Genomic DNA, 18,681 nt, shown 5'->3' on the forward strand with positions numbered 1-18,681 from the left:
GTCACAGTGTGTGTGCTGCGGTAATGCATCCTTACATGGATCCTGTCACAGTGTGTGTGCTGCAGTAATGCATCCTTACATGGATCCTGTCACAGTGTGTGTGCTGCAGTAATGCATCCTTACATGGATCGTGTCACAATGTGTGCTGCAGTAATGCATCCTTACATGGATCCTGTCACAGTGTGTGTGTGCTGCGGTAATGCATCCTTACATGGATCCCGTCACAGTGTGTGCTGCAGTAATGCATCCTTACATGGATCCTGTCACAGTGTGCTGCAGTAATGCATCCTTACATGGATCCTGTCACAGTGTGTGCTGCAGTAATGCATCCTTACATGGATCCTGTCACAGTGTGCTCCAGTAATGCATCCTTACATGGATCCTGTCACAGTGTGTGCTGAAGTAATGCATCCTTACATGGATCCTGTCACAGTGTGTGCTGCAGTAATGCATCCTTACATGGATTCTGTCACAGTGTGTGCTGCAGTAATGCATCCTTACATGGATCCTGTCACAGTGTGTGTGCTGCAGTAATGCATCCTTACATGGATCCTGTCACTGTGTGTGCTCCAGTAATGCATCCTTACATGGATCCTGTCACAGTGTGTGCTGCAGTAATGCATCCTTACATGGATTCTGTCACAGTGTGTGCTGCAGTAATGCATCCTTACATGGATCCTGTCAAAGTGTGTGTGCTGCAGTAATTTATCCTTACATGGATCCTGTCACAGTGTGGGCTGCAGTAATGCGTCCTTACATGGATCCTGTCACCGTGTGTGCTGCAGTAATGCATCATTACATGGATCCTGTCACACTGTGTGCTGCAGTAATGCATCCTTACATGGATCCTGTCACAGTGTGTGCTGCAGTAATGCATCCTTACATGGATCCTGTCACAGTGTGCGCGCTGCAGTAATGCATCCTTACATGGATCCTGTCACAGTGTGTGCTGCAGTAATGCATCCTTACATGGATCTTGTCACAGTGTGTGTACTGCAGTAATGCATCCTTACATGGATCCTGTAACAGTGTGTGTGCTGCAGTAATGCATCCTTACATGGATCCTGTCACAGTGTATGTGCTGGAGTAATGCATCCTTACATGGATCCTTTCACTGTGTGTGATGCAGTAATGCATCCTTACATGGATCCTGTCACAGTGTGTGCTGCAGTAATGCATCCTTACATGGATCCTGTCACAGTGTGTGCTGCAGTAATGCATCCATACATGGATCCCGTCACAGTGTGTGCTGCTGTAATGCATCCTTACATGGATCCTGTCAGTGTGCTGCAGTAATGCATCCTTACATGGATCCTGTCACAGTGTGTGCTGCAGTAATGCATCCGTACATGGATCCTGTCACAGTGTGTGCTGCAGTAATGCATCCTTACATGGATCCTGTCACTGTGTGTGCTGCAGTAATGCATCCTTACATGGATCATGTCACAGTGTGTGCTGCAGTAATGCATCCTTACATGGATTCTGTCACAGTGTGTGCTGCAGTAATGCATCCTTACATGGATCCTGTCACAGTGTCTGTGCTGCAGTAATTTATCCTTACATGGATACTGTCACAGTGTGTGCTGCAGTAATGCGTCCTTACATGGATCCTGTCACAGTGTGTGCTTCAGTAATGCATCATTACATGGATCCTGTCACACTGTGTGCTGCAGTAATGCATCCTTACATGGACCCTGTCACAGTGTGTGTGCTGCAGTAATGCATCCTTACATGGATGATGTCACAGTGTGTGCTGCAGTAATGCATCCTTACATGGATCCTGTCACAGAGTGTGTTTTGCAGTAATGCATCCTTACATGGATCCTGTAACAGTGTGTGTGCTGCAGTAATGCATCCTTACATGGATCCTGTCACAGTGTATGTGCTGGAGTAATGCATCCTTACATGGATCCTATCACTGTGTGTGCTGCAGTAATGCATCCTTACATGGATCCTGTCACAGTGTGTGCCGCAGTAATGCATCCTTACATGGATCCTGTCACAGTGTGTGTACTGCAGTAATGCATCCTTACATGGATCCTGTAACAGTGTGTGTGCTGCAGTAATGCATCCTTACATGGATCCTGTCACAGTGTATGTGCTGGAGTAATGCATCCTTACATGGATCCTATCACTGTGTGTGCTGCAGTAATGCATCCGTAAATGGATCCTGTCACAGTGTGTGCCGCAGTAATGCATCCTTACATGGATCCTGTCACAATGTGTGCTGCAGTAATGCATCCTTACAAGAATCATGTCACAGTGTGTGCTGCAGTAATGCATCCGTAAATGGATCCTGTCACAGTGTGTGCCGCAGTAATGCATCCTTACATGGATCCTGTCACAGTGTGTGTGCTGCAGTAATGCATCCTTACATGGATCCTGTCACAGTGTGTGTGCTGCAGTTATGCATCCTTACATGGATCCTGTCACAATGTGTGCTGCAGTAATGCATCCTTACATGGATCCTGTCACAGTGTGTGCCGCAGTAATGCATCCTTACATGGATCCTGTCACAATGTGTGCTGCAGTAATGCATCCTTACATGGATCCTGTCACAGTGTGTGTGCTGCAGTAATGCATCCTTACATGGATCCTGTCACAGTGTGTGCGCTGCAGTAATGCATCCATACATGGATCCCGTCACAGTGTGTGCTGCTGTAATGCATCCTTACATGGATCCTGTCAGTGTGCTGCAGTAATGCATCCTTACATGGATCCTGTCACAGTGTGTGCTGCAGTAATGCATCCTTACATGGATCCTGTCACAGTGTGTGCTGCAGTAATGCATCCTTACATGGATTCTGTCACAGTGTGTGCTGCAGTAATGCATCCTTACATGTATCCTGTCACAGTGTGTGTGCTGCAGTAATGCATCCTTACATGGATCCTGTCACTGTGTGTGCTGCAGTAATGCATCCTTACATGGATCATGTCACAGTGTGTGCTGCAGTAATGCATCCTTACATGGATTCTGTCACAGTGTGTGCTGCAGTAATGCATCCTTACATGGATCCTGTCACAGTGTCTGTGCTGCAGTAATTTATCCTTACATGGATACTGTCACAGTGTGTGCTGCAGTAATGCGTCCTTACATGGATCCTGTCACAGTGTGTGCTGCAGTAATGCATCATTACATGGATCCTGTCACACTGTGTGCTGCAGTAATGCATCCTTACATGGACCCTGTCACAGTGTGTGTGCTGCAGTAATGCATCCTTACATGGATGATGTCACAGTGTGTGCTGCAGTAATGCATCCTTACATGGATCCTGTCACAGTGTGTGTGCTGCAGTAATGCATCCTTACATGGATCCTGTCACTGTGTGTGCTCCAGTAATGCATCCTTACATGGATCCTGTCACAGTGTGTGCTGCAGTAATGCATCCTTACATGGATTCTGTCACAGTGTGTGCTGCAGTAATGCATCCTTACATGGATCCTGTCAAAGTGTGTGTGCTGCAGTAATTTATCCTTACATGGATCCTGTCACAGTGTGGGCTGCAGTAATGCGTCCTTACATGGATCCTGTCACAGTGTGTGCTGCAGTAATGCAACCTTACATGGATCCTGTCACACTGTGTGCTGCAGTAATGCATCCTTACATGGATCCTGTCACAGTGTGTGCTGCAGTAATGCAACCTTACATGGATCCTTTCACAGTGTGTGCTGCAGTAATGCATCATTACATGGATCCTGTCACAGTGTGCGCGCTGCAGTAATGCATCCTTACATGGATCCTGTCACAGTGTGTGCTGCAGTAATGCATCCTTACATGGATCCTGTCACACTGTGTGCTGCAGTAATGCATCCTTACATGGATCCTGTCACAGTGTGTGCTGTAGTAATGCATCCTTACATGGATCCTTTCACTGTGTGTGATGCAGTAATGCATCCTTACATGGATCCTGTCACAGTGTGTGCCGCAGTAATGCATCCTTACATGGATCCTGTCACAATGTGTGCTGCAGTAATGCATCCTTACATGGATCCTGTCACAGTGTGTGTGCTGCAGTAATGCATCCTTACATGGATCCTGTCACAGTGTGTGCGCTGCAGTAATGCATCCATACATGGATCCCGTCACAGTGTGTGCTGCTGTAATGCATCCTTACATGGATCCTGTCAGTGTGCTGCAGTAATGCATCCTTACATGGATCCTGTCACAGTGTGTGCTGCAGTAATGCATCCTTACATGGATCCTGTCACAGTGTGTGCTGCAGTAATGCATCCTTACATGGATTCTGTCACAGTGTGTGCTGCAGTAATGCATCCTTACATGTATCCTGTCACAGTGTGTGTGCTGCAGTAATGCATCCTTACATGGATCCTGTCACTGTGTGTGCTGCAGTAATGCATCCTTACATGGATCATGTCACAGTGTGTGCTGCAGTAATGCATCCTTACATGGATTCTGTCACAGTGTGTGCTGCAGTAATGCATCCTTACATGGATCCTGTCACAGTGTCTGTGCTGCAGTAATTTATCCTTACATGGATACTGTCACAGTGTGTGCTGCAGTAATGCGTCCTTACATGGATCCTGTCACAGTGTGTGCTGCAGTAATGCATCATTACATGGATCCTGTCACACTGTGTGCTGCAGTAATGCATCCTTACATGGACCCTGTCACAGTGTGTGTGCTGCAGTAATGCATCCTTACATGGATGATGTCACAGTGTGTGCTGCAGTAATGCATCCTTACATGGATCCTGTCACAGTGTGTGTGCTGCAGTAATGCATCCTTACATGGATCCTGTCACTGTGTGTGCTCCAGTAATGCATCCTTACATGGATCCTGTCACAGTGTGTGCTGCAGTAATGCATCCTTACATGGATTCTGTCACAGTGTGTGCTGCAGTAATGCATCCTTACATGGATCCTGTCAAAGTGTGTGTGCTGCAGTAATTTATCCTTACATGGATCCTGTCACAGTGTGGGCTGCAGTAATGCGTCCTTACATGGATCCTGTCACAGTGTGTGCTGCAGTAATGCATCATTACATGGATCCTGTCACACTGTGTGCTGCAGTAATGCATCCTTACATGGATCCTGTCACAGTGTGTGCTGCAGTAATGCATCCTTACATGGATCCTGTCACAGTGTGTGCTGCAGTAATGCATCCTTACATGGATCCTGTCACAGTGTGCGCGCTGCAGTAATGCATCCTTACATGGATCCTGTCACAGTGTGTGCTGCAGTAATGCATCCTTACATGGATCTTGTCACAGTGTGTGTACTGCAGTAATGCATCCTTACATGGATCCTGTAACAGTGTGTGTGCTGCAGTAATGCATCCTTACATGGATCCTGTCACAGTGTATGTGCTGGAGTAATGCATCCTTACATGGATCCTTTCACTGTGTGTGATGCAGTAATGCATCCTTACATGGATCCTGTCACAGTGTGTGCTGCAGTAATGCATCCTTACATGGATCCTGTCACAGTGTGTGCTTCAGTAATGCATCCATACATGGATCCCGTCACAGTGTGTGCTGCTGTAATGCATCCTTACATGGATCCTGTCAGTGTGCTGCAGTAATGCATCCTTACATGGATCCTGTCACAGTGTGTGCTGCAGTAATGCATCCTTACATGGATCCTGTCACAGTGTGTGCTGCAGTAATGCATCCTTACATGGATTCTGTCACAGTGTGTGCTGCAGTAATGCATCCTTACATGTATCCTGTCACAGTGTGTGTGCTGCAGTAATGCATCCTTACATGGATCCTGTCACTGTGTGTGCTGCAGTAATGCATCCTTACATGGATCATGTCACAGTGTGTGCTGCAGTAATGCATCCTTATATGGATTCTGTCACAGTGTGTGCTGCAGTAATGCATCCTTACATGGATCCTGTCACAGTGTCTGTGCTGCAGTAATTTATCCTTACATGGATACTGTCACAGTGTGTGCTGCAGTAATGCGTCCTTACATGGATCCTGTCACAGTGTGTGCTGCAGTAATGCATCATTACATGGATCCTGTCACACTGTGTGCTGCAGTAATGCATCCTTACATGGACCCTGTCACAGTGTGTGTGCTGCAGTAATGCATCCTTACATGGATGATGTCACAGTGTGTGCTGCAGTAATGCATCCTTACATGGATCCTGTCACAGAGTGTGTTTTGCAGTAATGCATCCTTACATGGATCCTGTCACAGTGTGTGTACTGCAGTAATGCATCCTTACATGGATCCTGTAACAGTGTGTGTGCTGCAGTAATGCATCCTTACATGGATCCTGTCACAGTGTATGTGCTGGAGTAATGCATCCTTACATGGATCCTATCACTGTGTGTGCTGCAGTAATGCATCCTTACATGGATCCTGTCACAGTGTGTGCCGCAGTAATGCATTCTTACATGGATCCTGTCACAGTGTGTGTACTGCAGTAATGCATCCTTACATGGATCCTGTAACAGTGTGTGTGCTGCAGTAATGCATCCTTACATGGATCCTGTCACAGTGTATGTGCTGGAGTAATGCATCCTTACATGGATCCTATCACTGTGTGTGCTGCAGTAATGCATCCGTAAATGGATCCTGTCACAGTGTGTGCCGCAGTAATGCATCCTTACATGGATCCTGTCACAATGTGTGCTGCAGTAATGCATCCTTACAAGAATCATGTCACAGTGTGTGCTGCAGTAATGCATCCGTAAATGGATCCTGTCACAGTGTGTGCCGCAGTAATGCATCCTTACATGGATCCTGTCACAGTGTGTGTGCTGCAGTAATGCATCCTTACATGGATCCTGTCACAGTGTGTGTGCTGCAGTTATGCATCCTTACATGGATCCTGTCACAATGTGTGCTGCAGTAATGCATCCTTACATGGATCCTGTCACAGTGTGTGTGCTGCAGTAATGCATCCTTACATGGATCCTGTCACAGTGTGTGCGCTGCAGTAATGCATCCTTACATGGATCCTGTCACAGTGTGTACTGCAGTAATGCATCCTTACATGAATCCTGTCACTGTGAGTGTGCTGCAGTAATGCATCCTTACATGGATGAGCCCTATTAAGTTCTGTAACAGAGTTATGCGTTACCTTTTTTGTTTGGTTTGGTTACATTAAATTTCTATCTATTGCCTGTGTGAGTTCAATGTGTTTCTGCGTTACTCATTGGGGCCAGGTGCAGTGCCTCTGGACCATGCTGAGGTGGGGAAGGCCAAAGCCCTTGCTTGGGAGTATCAAACTCCAATATCAGAACATTGTCTTTTCCCTGACAGTAATTCAGGAGTGAGGCCTGTGTTTTAGCCCTGTCCGCTCGATTCCCATTGGATCGCTCCAATTTCCCATTCTCCCAAAGACTTGTCCCTAGGGATGTCCTGTCGCACTCTCACCACCCACAGCCCTGATTAGTTTGTCATGTCAAGCCCCCAAATCCTGATTGGCTCAATGGAGGACAAGTCTCCGCTGATTGGTCGGCACTCAGAACCTCGTCTTTCGTGATATTCAGTTGGACGTTGAGGTTCTATACAAGCCGATGCAGATCAGGGATCGATAGTTCAGAAGCTTATGTCTCTTCATCATATGGATCTACATGTATGTTGGTTCCGGGACAATTAGAGCACCCATTCTTCTTATATGATCCACAGTTCATGAATGGTCTCGGTGACTAGAGGCCAACTGGAAAAAATGAACTGTGGACCAGAGACAGTGATCCCTGGTTATTGTGAACAACGAATGGACGGATCGAGGAGGCATCCAGGACAACCAACTTCAGTATTTCCCTGCACCTAGTTTTTTGACAAAATCCCCTCCCCCCCTCGAGTTTGTGGTGAGTTTTTCTATGTTGCTCCGTGCCGTCAATGGCCCGGATAAACCTGCATTAATTAATTATCTTGTTCTGCCTGGTGTTTGCGATCCCGGGTAAAAGTCTGTTCTATCATTACAAATTATATTAAGAACAATCTACGTTAGGGCTGTTATATACAGCATGCGTCAATGCGAACGCGCGTACACTTGCTGCATGCTTTTCCTGTATATAGTGCCGGGAGCTGCAGGTTATGTGTGTACTGTATGTGTGTGTATGTGTATATGTGTGTGCGTGTGTGTGCGCGTGTATGAGTGAGCGAGTGTGTGTGTGTGCGTGGGTTGTGTGAGTAAAAGTAAGTCCTAAATAAGATTTTTTTAAAGAAAAAAAAACTTTAATCAATATTTTTTTTTACTTCTGCAATCACACACACACACACACACACACACACACACACACACACACACACACACACACACACACACACACACACACACACACACACACACACACACACACACACACACACACCGGTGCGAAAAGATGAATTTCCTCATCTTCGCCGCTGTCTGTCGCCTCCCCTCTCTCTGCCGTGCGCGCGGCCCTTCTATAGAAAAGGCTAAAAGTCCGCGCATGCGCACGGCGCAGCACACGCCCGGCACTATAGAACGTGCCTGATATAGAAAGCTTCTCATGTGGGAATAGAGAGCAGCAGGAGAACACTTAGCCCGTGTCAGTCAGTGTACGTCTGTAATCTGTGCACCTGGAGGGGCCGTACATGTCCCTGCACTGCTCTGTCCTAGAATATACAACAAGCGACAGAGAAGCCCAATGCAAAATTACACAGTAAAATACTTATATAATCTCTTGAAAAAGGGTAATTTAGTTTAACCCTTTGGCCAAAGCATTGTAAGCCTGCGAGCCACGAGAAGGCAGGGCCAGTTTGCAGGTCCTAAAACTACCAGCCACGCTCAATAGCTCTCCTTTTTGACACTTTTATACATATATTTTGTGGGGGCTCAGGGGTTCCTATAATGTGCTTGCTGGGGTTCTGTGTGTTGCTTGTTAACTTATTTTCAGCTGTCTCAGCAACTGGAGGTAAGTGGCACCTCCTTCCCAGGTTTTAAGCCCGCCCCTCCCCACTTCCCAAGTCAGCAGGTTCCTTTCATTTTACTGGACGTAGATCCAATGTTGCTCTTTCTCCCTCCTGTTAGAGGTAAATGAGAATCATAATCCTAATAGAGGTATATTAGTCTTTTATCTGGTAGTGTTAGGACCTGTGAACTGGGTCTGCCTTGTCGTGGCTCACAGGCTTACAATGCTTTGGCCAAAGGGTTAAACTAAATGACTCTTTTCCAAGAGAATATATAAGTATTTTACTGTGTATTTCTGTCATATTGGATGTTGCATTGGGCTTCTCTGTTGCTTGTTGTAGACATTTGCCATGCTCAATAGCTCTCCTTTTTGACACTTATATTATCAGTGGTCGACAAATCACCAAAAAATCTACTCGCCACACAAAAAAATCTACTCGCCACCTTGTACCAAACGTGTGCTGCTTGGGCCAAAAGGAGCTCGCCACGCTGTTAAATCCACTCGCCCGGGGCGAGCAAATGTATACACTGGCGACACACTTTATTCGAGCTCGGCTAGTCCCACGAATTCGGGTATACCCGGGTGTATTGAGGTTTGTGACTGTTTTCTGCCCGAGTGCATTGAGGTATTTTCCAGGCAGGGATTGAAGCATTTTATTCCCGCTGGCTGCAATACTGCACAGTATATATATATATACTGCATTACAATTCATGAATTTATGCCATCTGGTAGACACGCGAAGCATTGCAGCCTATTAAATCCTAATCATTATCATTTAACAGATCAGCCGCCCGTCAGCCAGGCATGAACCCAGGCTGGGAAGGCAAACGCAACGGGGCTTGTCAGAGGTGAGGAGCGGCGCATTCCAGGTATCTGCCAGGTACATACTGGGTATTTGCTCGAATAAAGTGTGTCGGTGCAGTAGGTTTGTCGAACACTGCTTATATACATATATATTTTGTGGTGGATCAGGGGTTCCTATAATGAGCTTGCTTTGGTTCTGTGTGCTGTCAGTCCTAGAGATGTCTGGGTGTATAACCCTGCTGTACTGCTCAGTCCTAGAGGTTACAGGCTGCGAGTCATTATGAAAGTACCTTTCTTGAGTTTCAGAGCATTCATTAGATACTCGTCCTCTGTCACTTCCTTGCCGTCCTGCTCCAGTATCAGAGTGAAGTCTCGGACGCACCATGTGAAGGACGGGAAGATCCTCTTGAATTCAGCAGACTCGTCCTCTGCTTCCGCCGAGGACGATTTCAACCTAATCCTCTTTGTCAGCTCCGTCACATAACTGAGAGACGCTAAGGAGGAACTGGCAGAGCACAGATATACCCAGATATAGCCAGGGCCACCAATACTAGGGACACCTGCAGAGCATAATTCATGTGCTGCCAGAGAGATCTGCAGAGCATCACCCTGTTACTATAAAGGATACTGCAGCTGCTCCATGGCTTGCTGGTCAATAGTTCCCATACTATTAAACACTAAATTGCTGCTCAGCAGAACAGCCAGAGAGAAGATCCAGGTGTCATTCCTACTATCTCCCTGAGACAGAGAAACAGAATCATTGTAACACAGAGCGCCCCTGTGCGGTGCTAGAGACGCCCTAATATATACAGCCACTTAGTCCATCTAACACGTACATTAACCCCTTATCTGATAGACCGTTCTGCAGCACTGAGCAGTGTTAACATGCGTCTCCAGCATAGAAGGAACCAGACTGGAGGTCACACGGAGACATCTGTCCCCACTCACCTTCTCCACGTCCCCCAGCCCCTCGGTGTCCAGCAGCACCAGGGTGTGTCCAGGTTTAGAAGGGTGAGGGACACACCACATCCAGATCCCTTTAGTCTTAGACTGGATGGTGGATCCCAGAGCAAACCCTGGAGGGAGAGGTTAAGAAAGATAAAGAGACAAAATAACAAGAACAAAATAAAGAGAGGTCAGTGATAGAGAAACATGAAGGAGAAGCTTCAGGGACAGGGGATTTTAACAGGACAATTTATAGTAGGACTTCACTGTTCATTACAAAGAGGGGAATGTACCTATTGAAATTGGTGTCATATAATGACAATTTGGCCAACCTGGTCTATGTAGCTTCATATCCGCTCTAAAACATTACACTCAGCTTGTGTGTGTTTATCCCATCGATACCACATCATCCTGATGCGCATCTCTGCAATGGCAGCGAAAGAGTTAATAAATGTATGTGATATCCATGGGTAAAGATAAGCATTTTGTAATTCTCTTATTGTCCATACCACTTCTCCTGGGAGCCTGTTCCACGCCTGCACTATGTAACGGATCCGCACCTTAGTTTACTGCTTACCTTGCCTTACAGACCTGTGCAGTCCTGGAACACTTCCCCTGATATTTACTGCAGCCTGGATTCACTCATTAAAGCAATACTGTCACACGCCCCTTCTGCTATTGGTTCACTGACCTTTAAATACAGCCTTCCCCACAATGCTTCCCTGCCGAGCATAATCCTTCCTGGATGTCACACGTGTTCTGCCACAAGCCCTAGGCTTGTCTCCTGGTATACTAACCTCTCTAGTTCTATTCCCTGCTAGTCTTCATGCAGGGGCCTGTGTTTCCTGTGTATCCTGAGTATCCTGAGGCCAGCTACTACTCTCTACGTAGAGGCCTGCTTTCCTGAGGCCTTGTCAGGATCGCCTAGACCTCCTGCTTAGCCATAGTTCTTCTTTGTCCACTGGGTGTGCTGCTGTCTTCTGATTCCTCTGGGTTCCTCTATCTGCCTGTCTGTCTTCTTGTTGCTCCTGTCTCTGTCCTTTATAGCTTCTGCTTCCTGGTTGGTTCAATTGCCTTTGCTTGAAGTCAGACTCCTAATGCACATGCCTCTGATTCCTGATCTGTTTCTGTACCTGTACCTGTATTATAGAAGTCTGTTCACAGTAAAAGCCCTTGCTGGTAATCTGGCTTGTCCCTGTTTGTTCCTGTTCTCAGTCCCTGCCCCCAGACCTGTCCTTGCTCCCCTGTCCTGTTCCAGTCTCCTCGTTGCCGACCTCTGCTTGTTACCTGCCGCCTGCCTCAGACCTCTGCTTGTACCTGACTTCGCTACCTGCCGCCTGCCTCGGACCCCTGCTTGTGACCCCTACTACGCTCGTGCTGTTCCGGCCACCAAGATCCTACCCGCCACAGGAGTCTCCCGTGACAGGCTTGCTGCTAGTTTCACGCAGAGGCCTGTTCCTGTCTCCTGTGCTGAAGCGGAGTACCCTCCAGTGTTGACTTCAGCTGCCTGTTTCCTGAGGCCAGCTGTGCTTTCATAGCAGAGGCCTGTCTACCGGTTCCTGTGTCCTGCTGCTCTCTCTCCATTGCAGAGGCCGTGTCCTGGTTCCTGTGCTGAAGCAGAGCACCTCCAGTGTATACTTCAGCTCCCTGTTTCCTGTGGCCTGCTGCACTACCCTTGGCAGAGGCCAGTCTACGAGTCCTAGACTCTTGCGCTGAAGCACTGGTTTACCAGTGCTGCCAGGCGGTGTGCCCACTCCGGTCGGCCTATCCCTTCCTGAGACCAGTACCATGGGCCATGGTCGCCACACGCGCAGAACCCGCTCCCGCCCTGCAGCGATTACGCTGAAGCGGGACCTAGTTGACTCCCTGTTGCCGAAACTCCGCTTGGATAACGTTTACCCTGATGTCTCCAGTCCTGACCCTGGCTTGTCCACTGATAAAAATGTTTAGGAGTGTGGTGTGTGCGTGGCTACAGGGAGTGTCGGGCAGGCATGTGTGCAGGGAGTGTCGGGCAGGCGTGTGTGCAGGGAGTGTCGGGCAGGCGTGTGTGCAGGGAGTGTCGGGCAGGCGTGTGTGCAGGGAGTGTCGGGCAGGCGTGTGTGCAGGGAGTGTCGGGCAGGCATGTGTGCAGGGAGTGTCGGGCAGGCGTGTGTGCAGGGAGTGTCGGGCAGGCTTGTGTGCAGGGAGTGTCGGGCAGGCGTGTGTGCGGACCGTGCGGGCGTGTGTGCGGAGCTGAAGGCATTTTTATTAGGTGAAGAAGGCGTATTTTCCGTTTTTATTGGTCTCAGGTGTGAGCGTGTGTACACGGGAGTGAACGGGGGTGACAGTGAGTGTGTGTGTGTACACGGTGGTGGCAGTGAGTGTGTGTGTGTACACAGTGGTGACAGTGAGTGTGTGTGTACACAGGGGTGGCAGTGAGTGTGTGTGTAGACCGGGGTGACAGTGAGTGTGTGTGTGTGTGTGTGTACACAGGGGTGGCAGTGAGTGTGTGTGTGTACACAGGGGTGACAGTGAGTGTGTGTGTACACAGGGGTGGCAGTGAGTGTGTGTGTACACAGGGTGACAGTGTGAGATGGATGAAACTTACCAAGGACTCCGCAGGGGATCTCTGGGGGTATGGTGTGTCAGTGTGTGACAGTCAAGTAGGTGTGTGTCAGTGATGTCACTGTACCTTTTGGCCAATGAGAGTCGTGTGGGGGCGGACACAGAGACCGATGTCTGTGCGTGTCTATGTGTGTGTCACAGTGGAGCTTACCTCTTGGCCAATGAGAGTCGTGGGTGGGTGGGCAGACCCACGGACGAATCTGATTGGCCACATCTACAACCCCACAAACTTCAGATTTATATATTAAGATAATAATAATAACATAATCTTTTATAGCTCTGCTAGTTTTACGTATCACTTTACAGAGACATTTTGCAGGCACAAGTCCCTGCCCCAGGGAGCTTACAATCTATGTTTTTGGTGCCTAAGGCACAGGGAGATAAAGTGACTTGCCCAAAGTCGCAAGGAGCCGACACTGGGAATTGATCCAGGTTCCCCTGCTTCAAACTCAGTGTTTTTACTCACTGAGCCGCTCCTTCTCCCCAGGGGGAACAGATAAGGAGGCATGAAACAGTTCATTGGGTCTCTCACCATCACTGCGTCCCGCCAGCTTGTTCATCAGGTAGGATTTTCCGGTCCGATATTTCCCTACAATCGCCACAACGACCACGGGCTGAGTGATGTCAGACAGGATCTGCGCTGCCTCCTGGTTGATTACTAGCTCCTGTCCGTCCCGGTTCTCTATCAGACACACGGGGAGCGGCATCGCGATTTCTGGAGCCATTTTCCGTCTGGGGGAATATACATTATATATAGATGGGGAGATCATCACTTCAGTGTATAGTGCGGTCAGGTTATACTCTGTGTCAGTGTATAGCACGGTCAGGTTATACTCTGTGTCAGTGTATAGCACGGTCAGGTTATACTCTGTGTCAGTGTATAGCACGGTCAGGTTATACTCTGTGTCAGTGTATAGTGCGGTCAGGTTATACTCTGTGTCAGTGTATAGCATGGCCAGGTTATACTCTGTGACAGTGTATAGTGCGGACAGGTTATACTCTGTGTCAGTGTATAGTGCAGTCAGGTTATACTCTGCATCAGTGTATAGTGCAGTCAGGTTATACTCTGTGTCAGTGTATAGTGCAGTCAGGTTATACTCTGTGTCAGTGTATAGTGCAGTCAGATTATACTCTGTGTCAGTGTATAGTGCAGTTAGATTATACTCTGTGTCTGTGTATAGTGCGGACAGGTTATACTCTGTATCAGTGTATAGTGCAGTCAGGTTATACTCTGAGTCAGTGTATAGTGCGGTCAGGTTATACTCTGTGTCAGTGTATAGTGCGGTCAGGTTATACTCTGCGTCAGTGTATAGTGCGGTCAGGTTATACTCTGTGTCAGTGTATAGTGCGGTCAGGTTATACTCTGTGTCAGTGTATAGTGCGGTCAGGTTATTCTCTGTGACAGTGTATAGTGCGGTCAGGTTATGCTCTGTGTCAGTGTATAGTGCCGTCAGGTTATGCTCTGTGTCAGTGTATAGTGCGGTCAGGTTATACTCTGTGTCAGTGTATAGTGCGTTCAGGTTATACTCTTTGTCAGTGTATAGTGCGGTCAGGTTATTCTCTGTGTCAGTGTATAGTGCGGTCAGGTTATACTCTGTGACAGTGTATAGTGCGGTCAGGTTATACTCTATGTCAGTGTATAGTGCGGTCAGGTTATGCTCTGTGTCAGTGTATAGTGCCGTCAGGTTATACTCTGTGTCAGTGTATAGTGCGGTCAGGTTATACTCTGTGTCAGTGTATAGTGCGGTCAGGTTATACTCTGTGTCAGTGTATAGTGAGGTCAGGTTATAATCTGTGTCAGTGTATAGTGCGGTCAGGTTATACTCTGTGTCAGTGTATAGTGCGGTCAGGTTATACTCTGCGTCAGTGTATAGTGCGGACAGGTTATACTCTGCGTCAGTGTATAGTGCAGTCAGGTTATACTCTGCGTCAGTGTATAGTGCAGTCAGGTTATACTCTGCGTCAGTGTATAGTGCGGTCAGGTTATTCTCTGTGACAGTGTATAGTGCAGTCAGGTTATACTCTGCGTCAGTGTATAGTGCGGTCAGGTTATTCTCTGTGTCAGTGTATAGTGCAGTCAGGTTATACTCTGTGTCAGTGTATAGCACGGTCAGGTTATTCTCTGCGTCAGTGTATAGTGCAGTCAGGTTATACTCTGTGTCAGTGTATAGTGCAGTCAGGTTATACTCTGTGTCAGTGTATAGTGCGGTCAGGTTATACTCTGTGACAGTGTATAGTGCAGTCAGGTTATACTCTGCGTCAGTGTATAGTGCAGTCAGGTTATACTCTGTGTCAGTGTATAGTGCGGTCAGGTTATACTCTGCTTCAGTGTATAGTACGGTCAGGTTATACTCTGTGACAGTGTATAGTGCAGTCAGGTTATACTCTGTGTCAGTGTATAGTGCGGTCAGGTTATACTCTGTGACAGTGTATAGTGCAGTCAGGTTATACTCTGCATCCGTGTATAGTGCAGTCAGGTTATACTCTGTGTCAGTGTATAGTGCGGTCAGGTTATACTCTGCGTCAGTGTATAGTGCAGTCAGGTTATAATCTGTGTCAGTGTATAGTGCGGTCAGGTTATACTCTGTGTCAGTGTATAGTGCAGTCAGGTTATACTCTGTGTCAGTGTATAGTGCAGTCAGGTTATACTCTGTGACAGTGTATAGTGCGGTCAGGTTATACTCTGTGTCAGTGTATAGTGCAGTCAGGTTATACTCTGTGTCAGTGTATAGTGCAGTCAGGTTATACTCTGTGTCAGTGTATAGTGCAGTCAGGTTATACTCTGTGTCAGTGTATAGTGCGGTCAGGTTATTCTCTGTGACAGTGTATAGTGCGGTCAGGTTATACTCTGTGTCAGTGTATAGTGCAGTCAGGTTATACTCTGTGTCAGTGTATAGTGCGGTCAGGTTATACTCTGTGTCAGTGTATAGTGCAGTCAGGTTATACTCTGTGTCAGTGTATAGTGCGGTCAGGTTATTCTCTGTGTCAGTGTATAGTGCAGTCAGGTTATACTCTGCATCAGTGTATAGTGCGGTCAGGTTATAATCTGTGTCAGTGTATAGTGCAGTCAGGTTATACTCTGTGTCAGTGTATAGTGCGGTCAGGTTATACTCTGTGTCAGTGTATAGTGCGGTCAGGTTATACTCTGTGTCAGTGTATAGTGCAGTCAGGTTATACTCTGTGTCAGTGTATAGTGCGGTCAGGTTATACTCTGTGACAGTGTATAGTGCGGTCAGGTTATACTCTGTGTCAGTCTATAGTGCAGTCATGTTACACTGTGATACTGCACTATACAGTGACACAGAGTATAACCAGACTGTATTGATGCAGTGTCAGGTCACCTCCATCCCCCAATCCCTCCCCCAGGCAGAGTCCTGGCTACGCCCCTGTATACCATTAATACTAACGTCCGTTATACTAACACAAGGGCAATTATGCCTGAGAACCGCACGTAACACGGTGTTAGGGAGCGTTTAATATACCCGTTACCTTTTACTCTCCCTCTTGGTCTCTGTCTCTCCTCCCTAACCCTCTTCCTCTCCTCCCTAACTCTGCTCTTCTCCTCTTCTCTCCTCCTCCTTAAACTTCCTCTTATCCTCCCTAACCGTTCTCCTCCCCTAACCATTCTCCTCTCCTCCTTAACCGTCCTCCTCTCCTCCCTAACAGTCATCCTCTCCTCCCTAACTCTGCTACTCTCCTCCCTAACTCTTCTCCTCTCCTCCCTAACTCTGCTCTTCTCTCCTCCTCTCTAACCCTCTTCCTCTCCTCCCTAACTCTGCTCTTCTCTCCTCCTCCCTAACCCTCCTCCTCTCCTCCCTAACCCTTTAGCACTCCTCTAATCAATAACCCTAACCCTCTCCTCCCTGACCCTCCCCTCTTCCCTAACCTTCCTTCTCTCCTCTGCTACCTAACCTTCCTCCCTAACCTTCACCCTCTCCTCCCTTAGGCTGAGTCCCCGCTGGCGCTGAGCGCGCTGGCGCTCAAAGCATGCGAGCCGGGTGTCACGAGCGCGCGCAAAGCGTGAGCAAGGACTTTCATATATGTATATCTGTAAGTAACCGCCGCAAGCGCCGTGCGCTCAGCGCTAGCGGGGACGCAGCTTAACCCTCCTCTCCTCCCTAACCATCATCCTCTCTTCTCCTCCAAAACACTCATCCCCTCCTCTCTCACCCTGCACCTCTCCTCCTTCCCCATTTCTTGCAGGTCTCAGCCCTTACCTGTAGCCGTCCCGTCTCTCTCCCTCTGCGTCTCCTGAATGTCTCTCCCTCTGCGTCTCCTGAATGTCTCTCCCTCTGTGTTTCTGTAATTTTGAGCAGACACAGAGTGAAAGTGAAAGCTGGGTTCCTGGGGCGTCCCAATCAGTACAAACTCCTTCCCTCCCCAGTATTTCCTGCCTGACCTCTGTGTGAGATATATACACCACAGTATTGTATTGTATGTCTTTATTTATATAGCGCCATTAATGTACATAGCGCTTCACGGTAGGAATACACGTGGTAATCAAATAAATAACAGATAATATAAATAACACATACTATAAATAACAGGTCATGGGAATAAGTGCTTCAGACATGAAAGTAACATTAAGGAAGAGGAGTCCCTGCTCCGAGGAGCTTACAATCTAATTATATAGCCACAGTATAGCCACAGGTACATGCAGTGATAGGGTCCGATGGGTCAGGACTGTGAGGGTTACAGATCTCACTGGGTCAGATGCTTCAGAACTCGCTGTGTAGAAGAAACATGTTGACCTGTGATATTATACTGACTAGAGACGGAGCAACTTGTTAAACTGTTTTTTCCCCTAAAGTTTGATCTGCGCACAGAATACCAAAGGCACATTAATTCCTTATAAACCCTGCGCCCCATCCTGTCTTATTCCTTATACACCCTGCAACCAGTCCTGTCTTATTCCTTATAAACCCTGCACCCCGTCCTGTCTTATTCCTTATACACCCTGCACCCGTACTGTCTTATTCCTTATACACCCTGCACCCCGTCCTGTCTTATTCCTTATACACCCTGCACCCGTCCTGTCTTATTCCTTATACACCCTGCACCCCGTCCTGTCTTATTCCTTATACACCCCACACCCCATCCTGTCTTATTCCTTATACACCCTGCGCCCCGTCCTGTCTTATTCCTTATACACCCTGTACCCCGTCCTGTCTGCACCCCGTCCTGTCTCATTCCTTATACACCCTGCACCCCGTCCTGTCTTATTCCTTATACACCCTGCACCCGTCCTGTCTTATTCCTTATACACCCTGCACCCGTCCTGTCTTATTCCTTATACACCCTGCACCCCGTCCTGTCTTATTCCTTATACACCCTGCACCCCGTCCAGTCTTATTCCTTATACGCCCTGCGCCCCGTCCTGTCTTATTCCTTATACACCCTGCACCTGTCCTGTCTTATCCCTTATACACCCTGCACCCCGTCCTGTGTTATTCCTTATACACCCTGCACC

General features: G+C 47.8%; 2 protein-coding genes across 3 annotated transcripts in view; both read right to left on the minus strand.

Moving 5' to 3' along the window:
• LOC142497992 (guanylate-binding protein 1-like) overlaps positions 1-17,518 on the minus strand; it is an 851,842-nt gene extending 834,324 nt beyond the window's left edge. The window contains exon 1 of the mRNA XM_075606500.1: positions 17,429-17,518. The gene's annotated coding sequence lies outside the window, so the exon portion shown is untranslated. The remainder of the gene's footprint in view (positions 1-17,428) is intronic.
• LOC142497991 (guanylate-binding protein 7-like) overlaps positions 1-17,527 on the minus strand; it is a 57,433-nt gene extending 39,906 nt beyond the window's left edge. Inside the window, exons 1-5 of one of the 2 annotated variants that reach the window (XM_075606497.1) lie at positions 17,429-17,527; positions 13,744-13,943; positions 10,611-10,738; positions 10,291-10,400; positions 9,953-10,146 (exon numbers count right to left, since the gene is read on the minus strand). In XM_075606497.1, coding sequence (XP_075462612.1) covers positions 9,953-10,146; positions 10,291-10,400; positions 10,611-10,738; positions 13,744-13,936 — 625 coding nt within the window. In that variant the 5' untranslated portion in view covers positions 13,937-13,943; positions 17,429-17,527. Of the gene's footprint in view, positions 1-9,952; positions 10,147-10,290; positions 10,401-10,610; positions 10,739-13,743; positions 13,944-16,700; positions 16,761-17,428 lie in introns of those variants that run through there. The other variant, XM_075606498.1, reaches the window with a different exon arrangement.
• Between the last annotated feature and the right edge of the window lie 1,154 nt (positions 17,528-18,681).

The sequence above is a fragment of the Ascaphus truei genome, chromosome 6, assembly GCF_040206685.1.
Source record: "Ascaphus truei isolate aAscTru1 chromosome 6, aAscTru1.hap1, whole genome shotgun sequence".
NCBI lineage: Eukaryota > Metazoa > Chordata > Amphibia > Anura > Ascaphidae > Ascaphus > Ascaphus truei.